Source organism: Mauremys mutica, chromosome 9 (assembly GCF_020497125.1).
Source record: "Mauremys mutica isolate MM-2020 ecotype Southern chromosome 9, ASM2049712v1, whole genome shotgun sequence".
NCBI classification, from domain to species: domain Eukaryota; kingdom Metazoa; phylum Chordata; order Testudines; family Geoemydidae; genus Mauremys; species Mauremys mutica.
In genome coordinates, this window is record NC_059080.1 from 90,236,475 (window position 1) to 90,261,031 (window position 24,557).

At 41.8% G+C, this 24,557-nt stretch overlaps 1 protein-coding gene across 3 annotated transcripts in view; it reads left to right on the forward strand.

Annotated features, from left to right (window-relative positions):
* Positions 1-24,557, forward strand: part of FNDC3B (fibronectin type III domain containing 3B) — a 364,378-nt gene that overhangs the window by 63,750 nt on the left and 276,071 nt on the right. For 2 of the 3 annotated variants that reach the window (XM_045030459.1, XM_045030460.1), the window contains exon 3: positions 16,227-16,302. In XM_045030459.1, the coding sequence (XP_044886394.1) occupies positions 16,227-16,302 (76 nt within the window). Of the gene's footprint in view, positions 1-16,226; positions 16,303-18,641; positions 18,784-24,557 lie in introns of those variants that run through there. The other variant, XM_045030461.1, reaches the window with a different exon arrangement.

Here is a 24,557-nt window from a genome sequence, read left to right on the forward strand (position 1 = left end):
TCAAAATAATGGGACAAAATTGTCCAACTTTGTTGCCTGAAATTAGGCATCTAGTTCCATAATAATATTAATATGGGTCATCAATAATTTGAAAAAACTTGTATTGCAGTAGTACCTTAGAGTCACAACCACTGGGCCCTGTTGTGTTAGTTGTTGTACAAACATAAAATAAATGGCATTCCCTGCTGCAAAGAGCTTAAAACTCTACAAGACAAGGCTTAACTGGTGGATGACACAAATAGTCAGGTTGGGATGGGTCAGAAGGGTAACAGATATAATAGTATGTTCACAATTTTTAGCCAGGTAATGGTAGTGATCACGGCCTAGCCATTATGATGTTGTAATTCACTGAAGGAATTATGGGAGAGAAGGGACTTGATGGAGGATGAGAGGATGCCTTTATGGATTTTGATGGGAGCTATGCACACAGCCAGAGGTAGTATGGCTACAGAGCACTGCGAGTTTTTTCACCTGGAAGGGATAGGAATGCCTGTCAGCCTGAACTGCTGTCCTAATACCCTGAATCCCACCTGATACTGCTCCTCAACAGGGATGGGAGGAGGATATTACCAGTGATGAGCTGCCAAAATCTTAACAACCGGTTCCCTATAAAAAGTTCTGATTTAAGGGCGGGAGAGGGGCTGGGACAGGGGGAGACATACTTGTGGGGCTGGGGGCCCCTGCAGGGCCTGGGGCAAATTGCCCCACTTGCTCCCCCTGGCAGCCCTACAGCTTGCAGCCCCCTCCCCCCTTACCTTGCCGGCAGCTCAAAGCAGCAGGATGACTCCGGAGCTCAGCTGAGCTGCCCAGCTGATGCCGGCAGCTGGCCACGCTGCAGCTGGGGGGAAGCGGGGGAAGGGCCGGGAGAGCCTCAGCCTCCCCAGCTGGGAATCCTGGGAGCAACAGGATGGTCTGGCCCGCGGACCGGAGTTCTTTGCCCACCTCCTGGTTCTTTAACAACCGGTTCTCCACGGAGGTCTAATTTTAGCAATCGGTTCTTGGGAACCTGTGGGAATCGGCTCCAGCTCACCACTGGATATTACTCTCACCACCTTGGGGAGATACAGCCTGCACTGCAGAAATGGAGAATACAGGCCTTCTAATGGAAGTAGCCTGATTCAGAGGTGCTGTGCAGTGCTCAGGGGAAACTGAGGATGCTGGGCATATCCGAAAATGAGACAACTCTTCTTTGGATGAATAAAATGTGGATTTAGAGGCCTAATTTGGGGCACTTACGTTTGAACAATTTGGCTATAAGAACTTAATAGAGATGGACCTGAACTGAAACCCGTGTATAAACCACCTGTAAAATTTGGGAGTGTGTTTTGAAATCCAACCCAGATCTGTATCTGGATTATGCAAATAGTGCATTACCGTCCCTCCTATTTTCTGCCTGTGGCACATGATAGTTCAGCTTCCTGTTATACCTTGGGATTAATATGCAGATGATGGTTGTGGCCAGTGATATGGTCAGACTTGATGATCTGATGGTCCCTGCTAGCCTTAGGTTCCATTAAATGGCCTGCTGTCTTTATAATAGGTTGAATCAAAACTTCAGATCCAGACATCACTTCACTTTGAGGTATTCAAAATCCAGACCTGAATCCTTTTTGAAAAGATACTGAACCATCATCTTGAATCTAGATTAGTCTCCAGTAATGATGATTTTTTTCTCCTCAAGAAAGGTTATAAAAAAGAGCCCCAGACATGAATTTTGAGGTGAAATAGACAGTGACTGAGCTCCATGAAATTAGTTTAAACTCATGTACAATAGATTTCTTGAATGACATTTCTGTTTTGGAATTTGAATGTTGCAGTATTTGCTAATATACGGTTGTGGTTTTAAGACCTGTATTTACAACTCTCCAATATACTTCTAATGATGGAAAAGTTATGGAAATGATTTATAATATTCCAGATGATGTTTACAGAACGGATACATCTTTTATGCTTGCTTTTTTCCACAGAGGCTAATTCTGAACAGTGTATGTACAGAATGTTGTACATACTTGTTTAGTCATCAGTTTAAAAGGATTGAGCCAGACCGGGGCACAGGGGAAATCTTATTTTGTGTTAATAAGTGCTCAGCCACCAAGTGACTGCTGCCTAATATTGCTAGTAGGTCCCCAAGAGAGGTGCCTACTTATCATGATGAAGAGCACACTTACACCCATGTTGCTTCAGAATCACCAGTTCTGTGCCCATCACTTTTTACTCTGTGCACTTTGCTAGTTGACATACAGTGAAGGGAGTTGATATACAGTGTGCATGAGATGCATCATTTCACTATGGCGTATAGAAGACCCTGCATGATACTTAATTAACTGTACTTGCCCTCACATTTAGGGTGAGATTTTAACTTCCCCTTTTTCTGGTCCTACCTCAGGATGTGGCCCACTCATAGTGAAGTGCAACCAATCTGAGTACTCTGCTGGGAACCTTGCAAGAACTTGCAGGCTTCTAACAGCTTCATTCCTGTACAGTAGTTAATAAGTCCAGATGCAGCTGTTTAACAGGACTTCTTTAGAAGCTGAATGAACTAAGGAGCTACAAATATTTGTGATACAGTACTTCAAATCAGCTTACTGTTTTGAATTGCTTCTGCATTTTGTTCACAAAAACAGATAAAGGTCAACCAGAGTGTGAGAATACAGGATCCTCTTTTGAGTCAAGTGCAGCTTTATTTGATAGATCAGGAACATAGACTAACCTTTTTTCTCTGGAAAGGTATTAAAACAAGATCAAATCTACTTTCTAGCATCAAGATTCTGCCCAACTATATGTCAGGAATGGCCAAACTGTGGCTCGCCAGCTGCATGAGTCTCTTTTACAGTTAAAATGTGGCTCACAGCCCACCCCCATGTCCCCTCCATTTTCTGCCTGTCAGATGCAGGGGGGCCCTCAGGACTTCTGCCCTGTGATGAGGTGGTGGGGCTAGAGGATTCTTCTGCCTAGCAGGGAGGGGAGTCTTGGGACTTCAACCCCTTGGGGTGCGCCTGCCGGGGCTCGGTGCTTCAGCAGGAGCGGGGCTGAAGCCCCGAGCTCAGAAAGGCACCTTTTGCAGGGCTAAAGCCCAGAGGGCCCCCCCCCAAGGGCAGAAACCCCTATCTCCACAACCCCATCGTGGGGCTGAAGCCCCGAGCACCGGCACGCACATCCTGGCTCTTGAACATCTGAAGATTGTCATATGCAGCTCGGAGGGTTAGTAAGTTTGGCCACCCCTGCTATATGTAAAAGAGCCTTCACTGGGAGACTTGAACCAGCTTCTCTGTGTTTGTATATATGCATGTTATAATAGGAACTAAGTTTTCTGGGATATTCTTTGTTAATGTAGATCCAGAAGACCATCTCTGGTCATTTTAAAGTTATCGTCTCTCTTCTGACACTACTTCTCTTCCATATTTCTCAGCCTTTTAGCAGCTTCTCATATCACCAATGGTATATATTCCCTGGAGGCCTTTTCCTTCTCTACACCAGTAGATGACTTTTTATAAAGCAGCTCAGTTTGCTGATATCTACTTCTGAGTTTTCCTGTATTCTTCAGCTAAGGAATCAGTGACATGAAAAAGGAGTTACTCGCAGCAGAAATAACAATTATATCTATGGAAGAAGAAAAGGAGTTTTCTATGGGTATGTCTACACTGCAGCTAGGAGGGTGTTTCCCAGCATGAGTAGACAGACACATGCTAGCATGCTAAAGGTAGCAGTGTGGCCTGGCACAGGTGGCACCTTGGGCTAGCTGCCTGAATAGGTACCTAGGGGTTCGGATGGGATTGTACGTAGGTGGCTAGCTTGAGCTGCCTACTGTGCTGCCACAGCTATCTTTAGCACATGTCTGTCTACCCATGCTATGAAGCATTTTCCCAGCTGTAGCGTAGACATACCCAAAGAAAATACACTGTCTTCCAGCACAATCTCTTCTGTGGGAAAAGGATGATACGCATTTTTTTTCAAGAGGGGAGCCACAAAGCTTTGTAATCATGACCTGTCTAAGCTGCCTTTGTTGAGTGGCATTTTAGGATTTAATCAGTCCAAGGAAGATGTAAAGCAAGATTTAAAATCAATAGGTTTAAACACAGGGGAATTCAAACTGTTCCAATGCACTTTAAAAAAAGAAATGAGATCCAGGATTGCTGACAATGGCAGGCAGAGTTACAGAAGTAACCCATGGATGAAGTTTATTTGGAAAGCCCGTCTGTGGAGCTCAGAACATACTTTTTTTCTAAACATCGCAAGTTTAATTTTATCATCTTAGTGAAGTATGCCTTTAAGCAAAGGATGCTGATGACTGAATTCTGCCCAGCTGTCCTCTTGCACAATTACCTTTTTCTTTTTGTTTTCAACAATGGCAGTATATTGCTTTCAAATATCATGAGGCTTAGAATTGCCTGCCTAGTAGAGTACTTGTGTTACAAAGGGATACTGGATTTTCCCTTTCTTCTGAACTGGTCATTGTGAGTTGTCTACTTTCAGATAAAGGCTTTGTGGTAAATAACAGGCTCTGGAGATCTCAGTTTTCTTCTGGACTCTGCCACAGGCTTCCTGTGTGACCTCACTTACCCTCAGTGTCCTCTCTTGTATAGAAAGGTGGATAATACTACAGAGAATTATTCTAAGGCTTCAAGTATTTGAGAGCCTCAGATGAAGGAGCTTTATTGTTATCATGTATTATCTGACTTTTTCCCTCCTTGAAATTATTTTTCCTTTTTGTTCCCCTCGCTTTTTGTAAACTGAAGAAAGAGCAGGGCAGCAACATTCCTTATCAGAGTAAACAACACAGAGAGAATAGCCTGAATTGTTTAGCTGTCCCACTGGAGTGGAATGGGACTGCAAACTGAGGCTCAAGAACTAACACTGTGCATAAGAATTTCTCTCTATTGTAAGTTATTTGTTATTCATCATCATCATCAATAACTTGGGAACATGAAGTGTGAAGTGGTATGTATTGTTGATAGGGTCACCTTTTGAGGATCGAGGCCTAAATGACCCGTGCAAAATGTGTGCATGCAAATACTCCTCTTCATACCTGCAGCTAGGCATTTGTATGTATGTACAAAACAAGTAACTGCATACACGTATGATAGTTGCGTGTACAGATATGTATTTTGCACAGAGGATTGGTTTCAGTGTCAAACTGAATTTTTATGCACTCTTAAGTGTGTGTGTGTGCATGTGCTAAAATCCATAGTTGTGCATTTAAACCGATAATTGCATATGCAAAATAAGCAACAGCACTTGCTGTTGATCACTTAGGTGTGTGGTTACCTGTTTTGTACACATACCTGATTGTTCACTTGTGTAAATTTAGGGTTTCTTATGCCCAAATTTAGGCCTTGATCCTGCCACCTGATCCGTGTGGGATATTTTCATGCTGACATAAAGTGTCTGCAAGTCTCATATGGGCATAAGAATCTGTTTTTGTGGATCAGATTGCAGGAATGGGGACATAGGCAAAATGAATTTGGTCAGTTCTGAAATTTCACTGCGTGTGATTATATATGCAAAACTTGGCAAGAATTAAGAAACTGTATGTAATTTAGTAACATTAATCATTGTTTTAAAAGAGCATAGTCATCTTTGTGAAACTAAAACCACTAGAATCATAGAATATCAGGGTGGGAAGGGACCTCAGGAGGTCATCTAGTCTAACCCCCTGCTCAAAGCAGGACCAATTCCCAAATAATCATCCCAGCCAGGGCTTTGTCAAGCCTGGCCATAAAAACCTCTAAGGAAGGAGATTCCACCACCTCCCTAGGTAACCCATTCCAGTGCTTTACCACCCTCCTAGTGAATTTTTTTTCCTAATATCCAATCTAAACCTCCCCCACTGCAACTTGAGACCATTACTCCTTGTTCTGTCATCTGGTACCACCAAGAACAGTATAGATCCATCCTTTTTGGAACCCCCTTTCAGGTAGTTGAAAGCAGCTATCAAATCCCCCCTCATTCTTCTCTTCTGCAGACTAAACAATCCCAGTTCCCTCAGCCTCTCCTCATAAGTCATGTGCTCCAGCTCCCTAATCATTTTTGTTGCCCTCCGCTGGACTCTTTCCAATTTTTCCACATCCTTCTTGTAGTGTGGGGTCCAAAACTGGACACAGTACTCCAGATGAGGCCTCACCAATGTCGAATAGAGGAGAATGATCATGTCCCTTGATCTGCTGGCAATGCCCCTACTTATACAGCCCCAAATGCCGTTAGCCTTCTTGGCAACAAGGGCACACTGTTGACTCATATCCAGCTTCTTGTCCACTGTAACCCCTAGGTCCTTTTCTGCAGAACTGCTGCCCTAGTCTGTAACAGTGAATGGGATTCTTCCATCCTAAATGCAGCACTCTGCACTTGTCCTGGTTGAACCTCATCAGGTTTCTTTTGGCCCAATCCTCTAATTTGTCTAGGTCCCTCTGTATTGTATCTCTACCCTCCAGCGTATCTACCACTCCTCCCAGTTTAGTGTCATCTGCAAACTTCCTGAGAGTGCAATCCACGCCATCCTCCAGATCATTAATGAAGATAATGAACAAAACCTGCCCCAGGACTCACCCTTGGGACACTCCGCTTGAAACTGGCTGCCAACTAGACATGGAGCTGTTGATCACTACCCGTTGAGCCCAATGATCTAGCCAGCTTTCTATCCACCTTATAGTCCATTCATCCAGTCCATACTTGTTTAACTTGCCGGCAAGAATACTGTGGGAGACCGTATCAAAAGCTTTGCTAAAATCCTAAATGTAAAAATAAATTTATTGCCAAAGTGTATTTTGCTAAGATCGCAAGTGTCCTACAACAGAATGCCAGGGAATTGTAAATTTAAATACTGTGTGACTATATTAATTTCTCACATTAAACAAATAGTTACCAAAAAGTAAATGGTGCTTTAAAAAAAAAGTTAGTGTTGTGGTGATAGAATCATAGACTTTAAGGTCAGAAGGGACCATTATGATCATCTAGTCTGACCTCCTGCACAACGCAGACCACAGAATCTCACCCACCCACTCCTGTATCAAACCTGTGTCTGAGCCATTGGAGTCCTCAAATCATGGTTTAAAGACTTCAAGATGTAGAGAACCTTCCAGCAAGTGACCAGTGACACTATAGTCAAGATTATTACAACTCGGTCATCATAAATTTCAAATTTTAAAGCCTGAACTCCATAAGGGTGGGAAAGCCGTGAGACTGAACTTAGCACAAAATGAGAATGGATTAATAACATTTTGGAGAGCTTGGTTTAACTGTCTTAGTTTTAAATATTTATTTCTGTACACTAATTATTTAACATGGCCAAATTTGCTGTCCCTAGTCTCCCAAGTCCCCTTAGAATAATTCGTAAAGGGAGCTGGAGCTAATCTGGAATCCAAAGTATGTGATACACACTGTTACACAGAGTATTAAGGAGTTCAGACATGCTGGTTCTGCCCAGTAGCCAGTATCAGTCTCTAACAGCATTTAGTGAACCTTCTCGGAAGTGAGAGGAATAGCACAGGTTTTTTTGTAAAGGGACAGTCCATTACAAATGTAATCCTTATTACATCCCTTTTAAAATAATAATAATAAAAAGATACATAAAATGCTGCATTGAAAATATTATGGTAGTGACTCAAGCCAGTGGAAAGATGGAAATTAACAGTTAAAATCTCTAAAAACAATACAGCATAAGGAGTAGTTAGGATAACAGTGGGGAGCATTCTATTGTGCAACAGTTCAGTTAATAAATATTTTTCAGTTAACAAGGTGGTGTAAGGTGTGGTCCAAGTCAGTCTTCATATCCTTCCAGTCTAGTGTTTAATCCAAACACTGTGCATGTTCTGCTTCAGTTCTGCTAATCACCTCTGTAGTTTAAGGAGTGCACTTTTTTGGAAAGCAGACTATTGTATAAATGGTCAACTTATTGATGCAGCCAGGCCCAGAGCAAAGGAGCAGCTGGTTCCAAATTGATTTTTCAATCACTGCCTCCTCTCTGGGTGAAAAATAGGCGGCATGGTCTCATAAGTTAAGGGTATGTTTGCAGGATGATGAGCTGTGGTATACAATATGCCTTTATTTCCTTATGCTGTTTTCAGTTTCTTTTTTTTTTTTTTTTTTTACATTTTAAGGCACTATGCTTCGACTTCTGTCTTTGCCTAGATTTTAAGTTTAGGTTTCAGAAACAATGAGCTCTCTTAAAAATCACTTATGCATAACCTTGGGAAGAGAGCTGGAGTCACAAAGCTGCTCCAGGATGCAGAATATTGTTTTGTTGTTTTGGAGGACTTGGGAAATAAATCTTCAAGTAAGTTCACTTACCACCAAACATTCTTAGGCGCAGAATTTGTCCCCCATGCGCAGCCCCGTTGGCCTGGCTAGAGAAGTCAAACTAGGCCTGTGTATTTGTATGCACAGGAATAATAGTAACTATGGGATAGATTTTTTTTTTAAAGGGTATTTAGTGCGGCCCGCGGAGCCCCCCCGGCCCGCCCGGCGGGGGGGGGGCCCAACGGGGCCAATTTGCCCCGGGCTCCGCAGGGGCCCCCAAGAGAAAAGCGGAGGCTCCCGCCTCCGCCCCTCTCCTGGAGCCTTTCCCTCCCCCTCTTACCCCCCCCTCTTACCCGAGCGCGTCTCCGTCCGAGCGCCTGAGCCCCGCCCCGATCCGAGCCGCGTGGGGAGGGGGCGGGGCTGGGAGCTCTGGGCTGAGCGCTGCGCTCGGCGTGGAGCTCCCAGCCCCGCCCCCTCACCACGCGGCTCTGAGTGGGATGAAGCTCAGGCCTCGCCGGAGACGCGCTCGGGTAAGGGGGGGGGGAAGCGGGAGCCGCCGGGACTGGGCCGTGGGGGGGGGGAAGGGAAGCGAGACCCGCCGGGCCGGGCCGGGGGGGGGGGGCGGGAAGCGAGACCCGCCGGGGCCGGGCCGGGGGGGCGGGGGACGGGAAGGGAAGCGAGACCCGCCGGGCCGGGGGTGGGGAAGGGAAGCGAGACCCGCCGGGGCCGGGGGGTGGGGGAGGGAAGCGAGACCCGCCGGGGCGGGCCGGGGGTGGGGAAGGGAAGCGAGACCCGCCGGGGCCGGGCCGGGGGGTGGGGGAGGGAAGCGGGACCGGCCGGGGCCGGGGTGGGAAGCGGGACCGGCCGGGGTGGGGAAAAGAGGGACCCGCCGCCGCCGAAGCGCAGCCCGGTCTTCGGCGGTGGGGGGCCCCTTCTGTTCCGGGACCCGCCGCCTAAGTGCCCCGCCGCCAAGCCACCAAACAGCTGTTGGTGGCGCTTAGCACTTTCCAGGAGGGAGGGGGGAGGAGCGGGGAGCCGCGCGCTTAGGGGAGGAGGTGGAGAAGAGACAGGGCAGGGGCGGGGCCTCATGGAAGGGGTGGATTGGGGGTGGGGCCAGGGGCAGCAAGGGGGCGTGTCAGTGATGCGGCCCTCGGGCCAATGCACTAGTCCTCATGCGGCCCTCAGGGTCATTTGAGTTTGAGACCCCTGATTTAGGCAATGAGATGGACTTTCAGATGTGCCTGTCTGCATCTTTAGGTGCCTACATACCTTTAAAAAGCTTGTCCTAAGTACCTGACAGGAATGTTATGAGTTGCAGCCCAGTTAGGTATTACTTGCAAAGTGCTGTGAGATCCTGGGATGAAAGGTGTCCTAAGAATGCAACATAGAATTTCATTAACTCTAAAGGTGAGAAACTTTCATCTCGATGGGAAAGAATTAGATCTATTAGATCTTACTTAGACATCATTGTAGTTTCACTGTGACCATTTTAGATTGCTGACTACAACATAAAGTATTCCTCCCAGGTAATGTTATAATAATAATAATAGATAATAATAAAAGAATGATGTTAATGTCCTAATTACTTATGGCAACTGGATAAGAAACCCAGAAAGTAATAATGTAATGATCTTGTACTTGCAAGATGAAATGGAAAAAGCAATTCTGTCTCCCCCCCCGCCCCAAATTTTCTTGTGATATTGAATTTAGACATTAAGAGGGAGATTTTTAAAAGCAGCCATGGCAGGTGCCTAATTTCCATTTGTGCTTTTGAAGAGCTCCTGCTACCTTTATAATTGATCAGTAAACCTGCTGCTGTTGGTTATAGTGGAGATGGTGATAACTGGTTTTTTTTTTTAAACCAAGACTGATTTTTAGATATGAATGGATTTTGGAAACTGCAAAAGACAAAAGGAGTTCTTCTACAGGGAAATTATGACTTTCTTCTCTGACAAGAGTGGCTTCATGCAGGCAGAGAAGAAAAGAGTTGTCAAATGTGAGATAGAAAATGCAGGAGAAAAGAGGTGGAAGCTGCCCTCAAGTGTCTGCCAAAGTTCCATGCCAGTGTTTTGAAAAGATGACTGAGCCCACCTTTAAAAGAGAACAGAGAGCCTCCCCATCCCCACCCCCAAAGAAATAGAAAAAGAAAACTCAGAGGCGATGATGGAAGAATATTCAAAACTGTTAATGAGTGCTTTGACTGTCCTAAAAGTTTCAGCTTCAAAGCCACTCCCAAAGGCTGCTCTTCCATTTCATAATGCATTTTTAAATACTTCAAACATCAGCCATTTTAGCAATGCCTTGATGCTTGACCTTGTTTAATTTACAAGCTACAATAAATGGGCATGTGGGTAGGGTGACCAGACAGCAAATGTGAAAAATCTGGACGGGGGTGGGAGGTAATAGGAACCTATATAAGAAAAAGACCCAAAAATCGGAGCTGTCCCTATCGGGACATCTGGTCACCCTACATGTGGGGAGGATAAAAAGGAGAACCTGTTGGAGCATTTCTGTGATCCTGCTACTATGGGCTGTGAGGGAAGCTGACTAGAGGAATTGCTTAAAGTACTCTACATTCCACACCTCCCTCCCCCCAGCCGTTTTTCTTGATAGTAGTGGCTCTTTACAACCTACTGAGAATTTGAAAAGATCATTTGCTTTTCTGATAGTTCTAAAATTCTCAGTTCCTGTCAAAGGGGCACTGTGTGTGTTAATTGGTGCCTGATAGATAGATAATCCCAAACCAAGGTCCTAAGTGAAAAGCATTTTGTGGTCTCTGCTTGCGGTAGTGCAAATCTCAGCAATCCATGCTAGCCTCCACTCAAGAGTGGCCCAGTATAAGAGACGATTATTGTTTCTCTGCAGTAAATGGTGGGATGCTTACACTTTTTGGCATTCTGAATGACATATACTTCATGGCAATAGTTTTATTTCTGAGTTTTTAAAATAGATGTGAAATGCTTTATCTGTTGTGCTCTGTGACTCCGACTCCCCTCTGTACCCACAGCATTCCACTCCTCCCCTGTCACAGTCCAGCACTGTGGACACCCGGTACCCACTCAACACCCGTTCCTCTGGAGGCTTCGGGGAAGGGACGTGGCCTCCGGGAGGAGGAGGCAGGGCAGGGGAGGTTCCGGCACTCCTGCAGGAGTGTCGGGTTTTTAAAATTAGAACATTGTCAACCCTATCTGTGTCTACTGGCTTAACTCCACTTTAATTAATGTTCTGTGAGGCAACGATTGTTGCAACCTAAAATAATGGCTCACATACAGGGCTGGCCTCACCATGAGGTGAACTGAGGTGGCCACCTCAGGTGCCAGACAATTTGGGGGGGGGGCGCCACTAGGACCCAGAGTGTAGAAAATTGTGCCTGCTGCTGGTGCACATGTATTCTCTCTGCTCTAGATGCACAGAGATGGTGGAGTGCTGTGCTGGATGAAGGAGGGCACAGGAGACCAAACAGGCAGGCAGGAGAAATGGTGAGAGGGAATAACAGAAAGCAGCAGGAGCTGTAGGGAGAGAGAGAAGGAGGAGTCTCTTATGTACCTCTCTAGCACCCCCAGGAGCCTGGACTGATTGACACCAGCTTCTCAGGGAGCTTCCTGTTTCCTGCTGCTTCCCTGAACTCATTTGAGGAGAACAGGCAGTCAACTGAATTAGTAGGAGCCACGTAGGCCTTTAAGACGCTGATATTGTCCCTCACTCAGGCCCTGCTACCAGCCTGCTTATTTGTCCCCTTCAATTGAGTGTTGAGAGCCACTATAGCTGGCACAGAACAGCAGTCATGAGTGAAACAAGAAAACGCCCCTCTGGGGCAGCATTCAGAAGAAGAAAGCAAGCAAAGAAAGCTTTTCTATCTAAGCAGGAAGGAGCTCTCCTGAGACACACAGACACAAATGTTCATGGTGAGCCTTCCGGCCCCAGAGAGGATGTTTAGTGGTGAGGAGATGCCTGATCTTCCAGTTAGTCAGAGTGCAGGTGACCTGGCAGCTACTGCAGCGTCCATATCTCCATCTCAAATGGATGTAGCCATGCACATTCCTGAAGAAAAGTGTAGATCAGAGAAGAGTGTAGTGGAGGCACAAGAAACAGCTGCTGCTGAGTTTAGTTCTTTAAGTCTAGATGATCCAGGACTGTGGACCCACTTGAGCAGTAGCCTGAGGGACTTCCTTGTACTGCATGGGCCACAGCAAGTGAAAAACTTCATGTTCCCCAAAGACAATGAAAATAGAAGTTTCCATCCAACACATTACTGGTGTGAAATCCCCAATGGTGACAAAGTGGAGAGGCCATGGCTTATGTACTCAAAAATCCAGAATGCTGCATACTGTTTTTGTTGCAAACTCTTCCAGTCTAATCTTCCAGCCACATTGGGTTCTACAGGAACAAAGGACTGGAAAAATGTGGCTAGACATCTGGCATGCCGTGAGAAGACAGCAAATCACCATAGGTGGAAAGAGCTTGAGATGAGACTAAGGTTAAAGGCCAGCATAGATCAGCATCAAGAGAAGATTGCATGAGATTCTCTTTACTGGCAAAATGTTCTGAAAAGTCCCATTGCCATTGTGAGAATGCTTGCTACCCAAAACCTAGCACTCTGTGGCACTTCAGATCAGCTGTACATGCCAAAACAATGGAAACTTCCTTAAAATTGTGGAGCTGATGGCTGAGTTTGATGCTGTACTCTCAGAGCATCTTAAAAAGCTGGGAGATATGGGAGTTGCGATAGCTGACATGAGAGGTCAGGGCTACGATAATGGTGCCAACATGAGAGGAAAGAACAGAGGGGTGCAGACATGGATCCGAGAGTTAAATCCTCGAGCTTTTTTTGTCCCCTGCAGTTCTCATTCATTGAACTTCGTGGTCAGTGATGCAGCATCAGCTTCTAGTGAGGCTGCTGAATTTTTTAATGTAATTCAATGCATCTATGTATTTTTCTCTGCATCAACTCATTGATGGCAAATTTTGAAGCAACATCTGGGAACATCCTCTCTCACACTGAAACCACTGAGTGCCACACGATGAGAAAGTCGAGTGGAGGTGATAAAGCCTATCAAACACCAAATTGGGAAGATAGATGATGCCATAGTTGCCATTATGGAGGATAATACTGTGACAGGAACTGTTTGTGGGAGAACAGTGGCAGAGGGAGATGGAATCACCAGAAACGTACATAACTTCAAATTTCTGTGTGGCTGAGTGTTGTGGCATGACATACTGTTTGAAATAAATGTTGTAAGCAAGAGACTCCAAGGTGTTGACCTTGATATATCTGGAGCAAGGAACAACTGGACAAAGCAAAGTCATACCTACAATCTTATCGGTCAGATGAGGGATTTCAAAATGTTCTGAAGAGTGCACAGAAATTGGCAGAGGAAGTTCACACTGAAGCTATTTTCCCACCCATTCAAGAATACAAGAGTCACCGAAGAAGAACTTTTGATTACGAGGCTTGGGATAATCCCATAAGAGACCCCAAACAACAATTCAAAGTTGAATTCTTTAACCAGGTGCTGGATTGTGCAATACAGACAGTTGAAGAACGTTTCATGCAGCTCAAGGAACACAGCAGTATATTTGGGATGTTGTATGACATTCCAAAACTCCTCACTATACCTGAAGAAGACCTACACCAGCAATGCAGGGCACTAGAGACAGTGTTGACACATGATGACATGCGCGATATTGATGCGAGTGATTTAGGTGATGAACTGAAAGCCCTTTCAAGATACATTTCAGCAGGATCAACTCCAAAGGCTGTTCTGGAATATATGTGCACGAATAAGATGACCACCCTCTTTTCAAATGCTTTTGTTGCTCTGCGCATACTTCTAACCCTTCCTGTAACAGTTGCCAGTGGAGAACGCAGCTTCTCCAAGCTGAAGTTAATAAAAACACATCTACACTCCACAATGACACAGGAGAGGCTGGTCGGCCTTGCAACCATCTCAATAGAGCATGAGCTGGCCCAGACTGGAACTTCAGGAATCAGTTCAAATCTTTGCAACCAAGAAGGCAGGGAAAGCACCACTTTGTTTATTCAAAGAGATAAAAATGCCAGTGTTTACTATTCAGACAAGAAAAGTTACATTTGCCGTTCAGGCGTTGGAAAGTTAAGTGGTGTTTAAAATTTTTGAGCAAGGCATTTAAAGTTGTTAGTTCTCCTTTATTGGGGTAGGTAGCAGAGCAGTACCATGAGAGGAGTAGAACAGGAAGAAGGCAGAACTGAGATCTTTCAAAGTTTTGGCCCAAGCGAGGGGGCATGGAGGCGTCATTTGATCTCTCTGTCTCAGGTGCCAAAATATTGTGGGCCGGCCCTGCTCACATATTGTCATTTCTTTAATTGACTTATAATTTATGTGTTAAAAAAATTAACCATGACAGTGGGCTTTTGCAGGATTACTGTAACTTGAAGTCTCATATATTCAGTAATTATTTTATTGTACACCTTTAAGTTAGATTTCTAAAAGCATGACCTAGTATCCTTTAATTAACATCCATATTGCAGATGGGCCTAGACAGAAATGCTGGGACCAAACACCCCAGAACCTAAGGGCTGGTTCAGAATCTCAATGTCCATACTAGGCTGAACCAAACTCTGGATCTAAGTAATCCTGAATTTTGAGTGATCAAAATCTGGATCCAGAAGTGAATTTTTCATATCCAATAATTTCTCTTGCTCAATTATAATGAGAATCTCTCTTTATGTGACTACAATAACAGCAAACCCTGCGGCTATTGGACATTATGTTTGAAATAAAGTATTGTGTATGTAACACATTTAATATATAGTATGTGGTAAAACATCAACTTATTCCAAATAAAACATGTATTTAAAGAAATGTGACCCTGAAGGGTAAGTTGTCAAAACATGACCTGTTGTTTTAGCCATGTGAGTCTTACTGATATCAGTGGAGGTTGTGCACACCAAAACTCCACACAATGGTTGGTAAACAGACTCCAAACTGTATATTAGTTTAAAACCATGCTGGTACTATGAATGATTGTATTGATTTAGGATCTGATCTGCAGGGAACTTCCATTGAAGTCAATGAGTGTTCTGCACACAGAGTGCTATCAGGGACAACCCTTATTTGAGGCTGACTAAAATAAACACAGACAGCCTCACATTGTGATCAGGATATTGCTGCTTACTAAGTCATGTAGTGTAAACATTCTTTTACAGTCTCACTATAAAAATAGCTTTTTTTCCACATTTGTGTCTGGAAATGAGTAAAACAGGCAAATGCAGCACATTCTGAAACCATTTTTCTGTACAGTTAGTAGAGAGGGGCAGTGAGTATTATGCCTTAGGATATTTTTCTAGACCCTGTAGCATTCCCATTATCTGGTGGCTTGAGCAGTGGGAAACCAGGAGTGGGACCAAGCCTTTCATTCTAAAATGCTTATTATTTATTCTTAATAAATTGCTTATGTACTTTACTGCCCCCATTCCCATTATGCCTGGATGCTTTTCAATAAAAACAAATACAAAGGGCCAGAATCTCTTATCATGTTGGATGGGTCCCAGGTCAAATCCAGTTCTTACTCCTGTGGAAAAAGCATATGGCCCAAAATATGTCGCTCAGTCTGTCCTACAATATCCACTCTCAGGTGCCAATCCTGAGAAGACATATCTGCTGAATTCTAAGCAAGTTATCAGCCCAATGACTTCAATGGGACTACTTGTATGCAATAAAACAATCATTCGCTTAAGTATTTGCAGACCTGGGGCCTAAAATTCCAACTTTCATCTTTACATTCCATCCCTTTTGGGTAATATTGTTATTTTCAGAATAAATTTAGTTATTTAGACAAACTTCAAATCCTGTACTAATTCCGGGCTCTGCTAGTACCCAAAGCTGTGGCTAATCCAGCCTGCTTTACTCTTTACATCTTGTCTAGTGCATAACTTTAGGTAAGAAAACTTTTGGAATGAATATACCCGATGAGATTTGAGCATCAGATTGAAATGAATGTCTTTATTTTGGCAGGTCATTTTGGTTCAAGTTAATCCAGGTGAAACCTTTACAATAAGGGCTGAGGATGGAACACTTCAGTGTATTCAAGGTAAGAGAGATTTTTTTTCTAAATAGCCTTCTGATAATGGAGCATCCCTAAATTGATGTGTTCAGTGGATTAGTCATGGTTTTTCTTTATATCTACCTTTGTTTAATTAAAAAAAAAAGTAAAATATAGTACACATGAGTCTACAGATTTACTTGGCTTTATTTTGTGAAAAGTTAGGGATTTATAACTCAGACAGGAGTGTGAATTGCTGTGCCACAAAGCTGTGTACTGGTATGAGTGTGAGGCTGTGTATAGGATAGCTGTGTATGTTGTAGGATTTATTGAAACACTGGTTTTAATTCAGTGCCTCAATATGAATCATGGAGTTTTACAAATTCTAATGGATACTACTAGGTAAAAAGTGACTTCCCAGCGTTTCACTTTTTAAAGTAAGCTTTTGCAAAACCTAAGATCAATAGACATATCTATGTTAATTAATATAATAATAAAAATTCAGGTGGAAACATTTTTAACTAATGCATAATCCTCTGGAGTATTTGCAACCCAGACATTGCTGTTTTATAGTAGTGTGTAAGAAGCAGAAAGTGAAAGTATGTAGAAAGTAACTATCAAAATAAAAAGAAATGTATTAGTCTGTTATGTGGTCCATATTGAGGAAAGTAAGATGACTAAAACTAAAATATTTTGTCGTCTAAGATAATAAGTTAATAAATCTAACCTAAGTAAGGAAATTCTGTGTTTTCTGATTTTTTTTTTTTTAACTTGGCCATGTCAATTAAACGTTTGGAATGATTAATTTTTGCTTGACTTCCCCACGAGGGAGAAATATTTGAATGCAAAAGTCTTTCTACTTTGTATTGCTTCCGGATGAAATCAAATATCTACATGTTGGCCAAATATTTATTAGTTTCCTCTTTTTTATGGTATTTTCCTATTCTATGTTACTAGTGATATTTACAGGAAAGCAGGATCTTTGCTTAATAAGAGTGAATTTGCTTTTCTCTCTTATTTCTCACTTGAGGCCATAATTCTCAGTCAGTGACATCTTAATTTCCATAGCTGCCAGTTCTAATGTCAGAAATGGGATTATGAATCAGATGGGGAATAAGCAACAGGACTGGATGGATGTCTAAGAAACAGTGATTTTGTTTACATGCAAGTGTTTCTAGTGATTGTCAGGGTTTCCCTGAGACCACTTCCACTCAGTTCCCCAAGAACTCGGTTCAACTCCTGACTTGTCACTCAGTTTTCTTTATTTGGCATACAGCAATGCTATGCTGAATTGATCAGCCTCAAGCATAGGGAGTGGATATAAGTATTATATATACCAAACATCCAAAGTGACACAGCAAACCTCTTCCTTTATACATGTTTACACGTTGCATTGCATTACACTTTTGGGGATTGGCTTGGTCACTTTGTAGGAACCAATCTCTCATTGGCCATGCATGACTTACTCTTTACCTCATCTTCCTTTCCAGGCTTATCTTCTCCATTGTTATCTTGTTTATTGTAATTGGTTCCCTAGGTGTTTCCCTCTTATCTTACCAACTTTCTTTTTGCAGCCTGCTGATCCATTTACCACCTAACCCTGTCTTCCAAAAAATGAGGCCTCACCCATGTCCAGTTACTCATTTCTAGCCAGGCCTATGGTGATAAAGAATGGAGGAGAAACACAGAAATTATACAGTATGCTATAGAAGCCAAATTGTTTCTAAACAATTTGTCATCGGCTCAGTTAGAGGTGCATGAAGTAATTTATGCAGACACTGAAATTAATAGGCCAAAACCTTCTTATGAAGATTGTCATTTTTACAGAATTATACAATAAAGCCCAACTTAGAACAGAGTTTATATATTTCCCTTGTCTGGTAATATTTATTGTCGTTTTGGGACGTCTCTAATTCTAATTCTGAAAGCCATGCTTTTATAAACAGCTTATATGAAGTACTAAACAAGTTGATGTTTCTAGCCAGCTTGACACTCTGTCTAATACGACTAAGAACAACATACATTTTCTCTGGGGCATAGGAATTGTCTAGCAAAAGCATATTGATTTTTACCTCCAAGTTTAAAGGGAAATAGTTTAGATAATGTAAGGGACCTAGCATAACAATTATACTTCGTAGCCATTCTCACCAATATTTGGTGCATACATTTATGCATTTTAAAATGTTTTGATTTCCTCATGATGTTTGTTAACATTCTCTGTGTACTGATCATCCAGTAGACTCTCCAAAATAACAGGGCAGTATATTGGCTGTTGTGTAGGTGTTAGTTATTCTGATACTAGAATGATGATTTCAAATCTGCACAGAACGCTTTTGACTGCATAAAAGACCAGGTGAGGTCATAATGGGGAGGATAGACTATAAAAGAAACAGGACAATTTTCAAATAACTTTCCCCAAGCCAGATCAAGATTTTCCTCAACATGTTCTACTCTTTTTGTGGAGAATGTTGGCATCTCTAAGCCAGTGGCTCCCTATCTTCTGTTGCTGATGTAACTACATATGTACAGGTAATGGGGTCAGTCTCTATCTCCATGTGCCAAACTAAGACTACCCATTTCAGTGTTAAATCAGTTAAAGTGTATTGTTACAAAATCATGTAACCAACTCTATGGCTTTAGCATTTAGAAGAATGATCCTATAAAGAAATTATAGATTCTGAACAAGTTCCTGTCCTACACTCCAGCTTTTCTACACCATAGGTTTCTTTGAGATTCATATGTAAATTTAAAGATAAATGTCAAGTGGGATTTTCCTTGCAATGGCCACTATAAAAGTGTTTTTGTCAAGAAAATATTCATGCTCGATGTTGAAGAAGAGCACATTTGTGTTTAATAGTGTTCACGAGAGAAATTATTCAGGCAGAGTTCACTCCTGTAAAAACATTACTGCCTGTGATGCTTAAGTGGTCTGGGAAATGTAGTGTTATCAATCATACATATGTGAGCCATGTTAATTCAATCATCTGGAGGCTGGGTATTTTTGTTTGCTTAAAGTTAATGCTTATGGAAGTAAGGAACTAATGATTCGAACTAGGCATTATGAAAGTTTCGCTAAACAGCTGTACTAGCATTATTCAACCCTGATTTGCAGTATGGATTCCAATCCAATTAATTGTGCCAACTTGTAGGGATATTTTGTTATATGAATGAATAGACTGGAGTGGGACCACCAAACCTACCTTTGCTTGTGCCTTAAACTAGGTATTGATCCTCCAGATCTCTAGAGGTAAAGGGTCTGGGAGCTAATTGAATGTGCACAATTGAACTAAAAAAGTAGGTCTAGAGTCTCAGCTCATGTAAATTAGAATAGATGCTTTAGTCAGCGGAGCTACACCAATGGAGGGTTTAGTCCTAAATGCTTTTCTTTTCTAATTTGAGCAGGTCAAAATCAATGGATTGCATCACTTTTTCCATAACCGAAAATATAAGAAATAAAATTAGGACAAATTGTGCCAGTTCCAGTTGTGACTGTGATGTTTTAAAAATTATCATTAAAAACTGTTGATCTTGAAAGTCGAGCTGAACACTGTGCTGCAGTTTCTATTGATTTGTTTCCAGATGTGCTTATTTATCTCTTTTATATGAAACGCACTTTAGATTAGTTTAGTAATACAAGTGATAGTACTGTATCTACAGCTTGTTTGATGAGAGTAATCTAAAACCACTTGTTAAGATTAATGGTCAGCATGCTGTGTGATAAGGGGAGGACCTACATGAGAATTAACAGGCTAATAAAGCTGACTAATCCTTTTATTTGGGACACAGCACTTTATACTGGTTGGTACTTTGCATTTTTTATCATTATAGTACTTAACATTTTTCTTGTTCAAAATGTTATATAGACATCCCATTAACAATGAATGTCATTTGGAGCCTCTTAGTATTTTCAGTAATTTGTTGCTATTGCATTTGTGCTAATAGTGCTTGGTTGCCACTTAACACTTATCAGCGTTTTGTGTTAAAATAAGTTTAGAAAATCACTACTATATTTATATGGTATGTTTTTGGAAATTGTAATTGGTAGTTTTCCCCTGCAAATGCTAAAGAAGCGGACACATTTATGTATAGATACTATTACATAAACCTTTTATGACAAAACCTTATATGCTGCTCTTTATACTGCTCCTGAATCTAAACTATCAGTATTCATAGAGTAGTCTTGGTATTACCATAGTGGTATTACCACTGGGCAAGGCACTGTACAAAGGGGGGAGGGAGAGGATGATCCCTGCCCAAAAAAGTGTGAGAATCTTAGTATAAAACAAGAGACAGCAGCTGGATACAGACAGACACAGTACATGGAAACAATGAGACAGTATGATCAGGATGATAGGTGGTGGTACATCAGCAGCCTGTCAATTTTTGTGTAAGCATCACGTCAGGGGAGGGATTTGACGGAGGATAATGAGGTAGCTTTGCAGATGTTTATTGGGAGCACCTCCTGAGTGTGAGTGGCAGCAGCCTGGGAGAAAGCACAAAGGTACTTGTTTGAAAATTTAAATAGTGAGCAACGGAGGCTGACATATTGGAATGATTGGAGGTAGGAGTCAACATTTCAGTAGTGAACGAGGGATAATAGGTGCGAAAGGAGGATTGACTGGAAGGGCCTTGGAAGTGAAAACAAGTAGCTTACGTTTGATGTGACAGAGAAAGAGGAACTAGTAAAGGGATTGATTCAAAGAGGGGTGATCTGGTCAAAGCCACAGGCTAGTGGAGTGATCTTTCCATCAGGATTCTAGGTGGATGTGGGCAGGACAAAATTTGCATTTGTCAGGACCTGAGCTTAAACTGACACTAGACATTCATGGGAAGATATCAGAGATTTTATTTTGGAGAGGAGACAGGTCTGGAGCACAGAGCTAGATCTGAGAGTGTTCAGCATAGAGATGCTCCTGAATTTGCTGACAGGGATGCCTATTCTGATGATAGTTTTTGATGTAATATATACACATTTTCACCAAGAGATCCACTGAACCCACTGCTTTATTTTTACAGTAAGGCATGGAATAATCAGATACCAATGACTGCTGAATTTGACTAGTTTTGAACCAATGAGCTACACCTAAATCTGTATTTTCTGAGCCATCCTGTCTCCTGCCATGTGAAGTTTCTCTGCACCAATGGCACAATAGTGGTGCAGAACCAGTTCAGCAAGCCAATGACTGCTGTAATGTTTGAGCTGTTTTTAAATGACGGTTTCTTCTTTTTCTGGCTCTTTACTTACAAATCCAGGAAAGTGTCTGTTTAACGTTTTTGTTTTTTTTAAATGTGATTGGATCTGTGTTCATAAGCATATTTAAAGCTGGGGCAACTGTCTCTGCCTTTCTTTTTTTCTCTGAGCCTAATCTTGGAAAACCTTCCTTCTGTGACTAATACTAACTCACAGAAGTAATCCCATTAGAAAGATTTTACTGGATTGGAACTTTCATTATATTTTTGTTGAGAACTTTGTTCTTTTACCTTTTGCTTTTCTAGTCCTCAGTTTTGAAACTTGGTGGCAGTGTGGGACCTCTCTTCTTTTGACCTTGCTTGGCTCCCTGACTGTGTTGTGGGCTAACTTGAAATTGAAAACAATTGTTAATCAGTACTAAAAGATTTCATGCCCTGCCACTTCCACGCTGTAACTCTCTTCATGAATTAAAAGGTCAATTTATGGTGCCGCTGCAGCCTCAACTGTGTGATTGACATACATTGATCCCTCCTTTGGAAGATCTCAACTCTTAAAAGTATAGTACTAGAGAGTAAAATCCAATGCCTTAATACGAGACCATGTGAAATGTCCCTGATTTCGGCTTTGACCATGTCGTTCCTATGATCAAATCTTAAATTGTAGGAAGAATGTTTGTCTCTCAGCAGTATTGTTTTATTGATTAAAGTGTGAAATCTGAGGCTTAAAACGGAATAATGGTTTATAGTATTTAAACTGCCTGATCCTTTTGTTAAAATGCTGACCAGATGCATTCTAAAATTATTGATCACATTGTTTTTCCATCCTCAAAGAATATTTTGGGGGGCAGAGGGAGCCTATTTCATGGTAGAATTTGTCATTTGATAATTATATAACTATAATTTAAATTTTGAGAAATGGCAAATCTTAGAGCATTGTCATTAAATATCAGTGAACTTTTCTGAAATGAGATATTCTAAAACTTGTTTATTATCTTTTCACGCCAGATTCACAAAATACTAGCCTACTCCACTGAGAGAGCACCAAGAGACTTTTGTTGTATATTGTTTGATGTGCTTTTTTTGGTTTGTTTTAAATTACGAATGACAGGAAAACACAAAGGAGGTTGTGGTTCTGAAGATGAATATGGTCCCAATCTTGAGGGCAGAAATTATTACCCATTACATTGGTGTGACTTTCTTGGAGCCACTTTATGTCCATTTTCCCATGCATTATAGTGAAGCTGCCAAAGAAAGGAAACCTCAGTCAGTGTAAAAACTAGACTGGCATTCAGTTGCTGTCCTTCCATAATTAAATACTTACACACTTTATCCTAGACATACGAAAGAAAGTAGTAGATTTAAGGCTACAAGAAGACCATGAGGGTTCAGGCAGGAGAAGTCGTGCGTAGACTACATAGTAACCCTATATATCATCATAGGCTGGTCAATCGAATGGCAGTTATCACTATACGTCATTGTCCTAGATTTCCAAAAATCCTTTGACACACTGGAAAGAACAGTTTTATGGAAGTTGCTACGCCACTGTGGAATCCCCCAGAAATTTGTGAATATCATTCAGAGCCTCTATGAAAATATGACATGCCCAGTCAGTAGAGAACTGACTAAGCTATTCAGGTTAACTACCGGTGTCAGCAACGATGTCTTACGTCACCCATATCCTTCCTACTGGTAATAGCTTGGGTAATGAGACCACAGAACAACCAAGGAGTATACAATGGACTTTTACACAGCAGCTACTTTGCAGACAACATCAACTTGCTCTCTCATTCCCACAAAGATATGCAGCAAAAACAAATGATCTTCTGACCTATGCACAGTTAATAGGGCTGAAAATCAACACTGAACAAACAAAAACTATGAGAGTCAACAGGCAACAAACAATATCAATAACACTTTCTGGGATTGATATAGAAGAGGTCCGACACTTCTCATATCTTGGCAACATCATAAGCAAAACAGGAGGAACAGATGAAGCCATTAAAGCTAAAATAGCGAAAACCAGACATACTTTTGCAACCCTAAAGTTGAGCTGAAGAAACAGAAATCTTTCCCCTGGAACTAAATTTTGCATACTTAACACCATTGTAAAATCTGCCTTAGTATATGGTGATGCATCTTGGAGACTTATCAAGACCTTACTATATAAACTATTTTTTTTTTAATAAACAGCTGCTGGAGACAAATCCTCAACATCAGATAGCCAGAAAAAATAAAGATGAAACATAAACTGATAGGACAGGAAATTAGGGAATGAAAATGGAGATGGCTAGGACACCCATGGAGGAAAGAATAGAACAACATAACAAGACAGGCATGGGACTGGAATCTCTAGGACAAGAGGCGATGAGGTAGACCAAGGACAACTTGGAAACGCACAACAGAAGCAGAACTGAAAATCATTAAAATGACACGGGAAGGACCTAAGACCACAGCAAGAGACTGCCAAGCTGAATGGCAGTGGTGAAGGCCCTACGTTTTGCATGGAATAAAGAGGTATCAGTCAAGTCAATTCATGACAGTATAGTTCTACGTGGAATTGAAACTGTTTATTTCTGCTTTCTGAGCTGTTGACATGCTCTGTGAAGATATGTTTGTAAATGGAATGCATTCATATTTAACCAATGTGCAAATTAGGAAGCACTGCCTATTATATGCTGTATCATTCTTAATCAGTTTAAACTGGGTGAGCTGTTTCAGTAACACTTTGATTTAATGTAACTAATCTCTGACAAGTCCACTTCCACATTTCCCATTCAGGAAATCTGAACACTTTTATTTACATTGAGTCCATTCAGCAGCTGTATCTAATTTTGGTTAAAGAGAATGACTTATTTAAATGAAAAACATTTTTGTATTGCTTTCTAAGGATTTTAGAATCCGCTATTTAAGCTCAGGTATCCTATTCTGGGATAGCTTTCCTTATGCAATGCTTTGAAGATAACCTGTGACCTGTTGATTCCCGTCTTTAATCATACATGGGTCTATCATCTCATTTGTCCTTACTGCACAACATGATCATAATGTATAAACAAAAATGAATAAAAATTGGCAAGTGCAGAAAAACATTAATGCATCTAAAGACATTTTAAAAA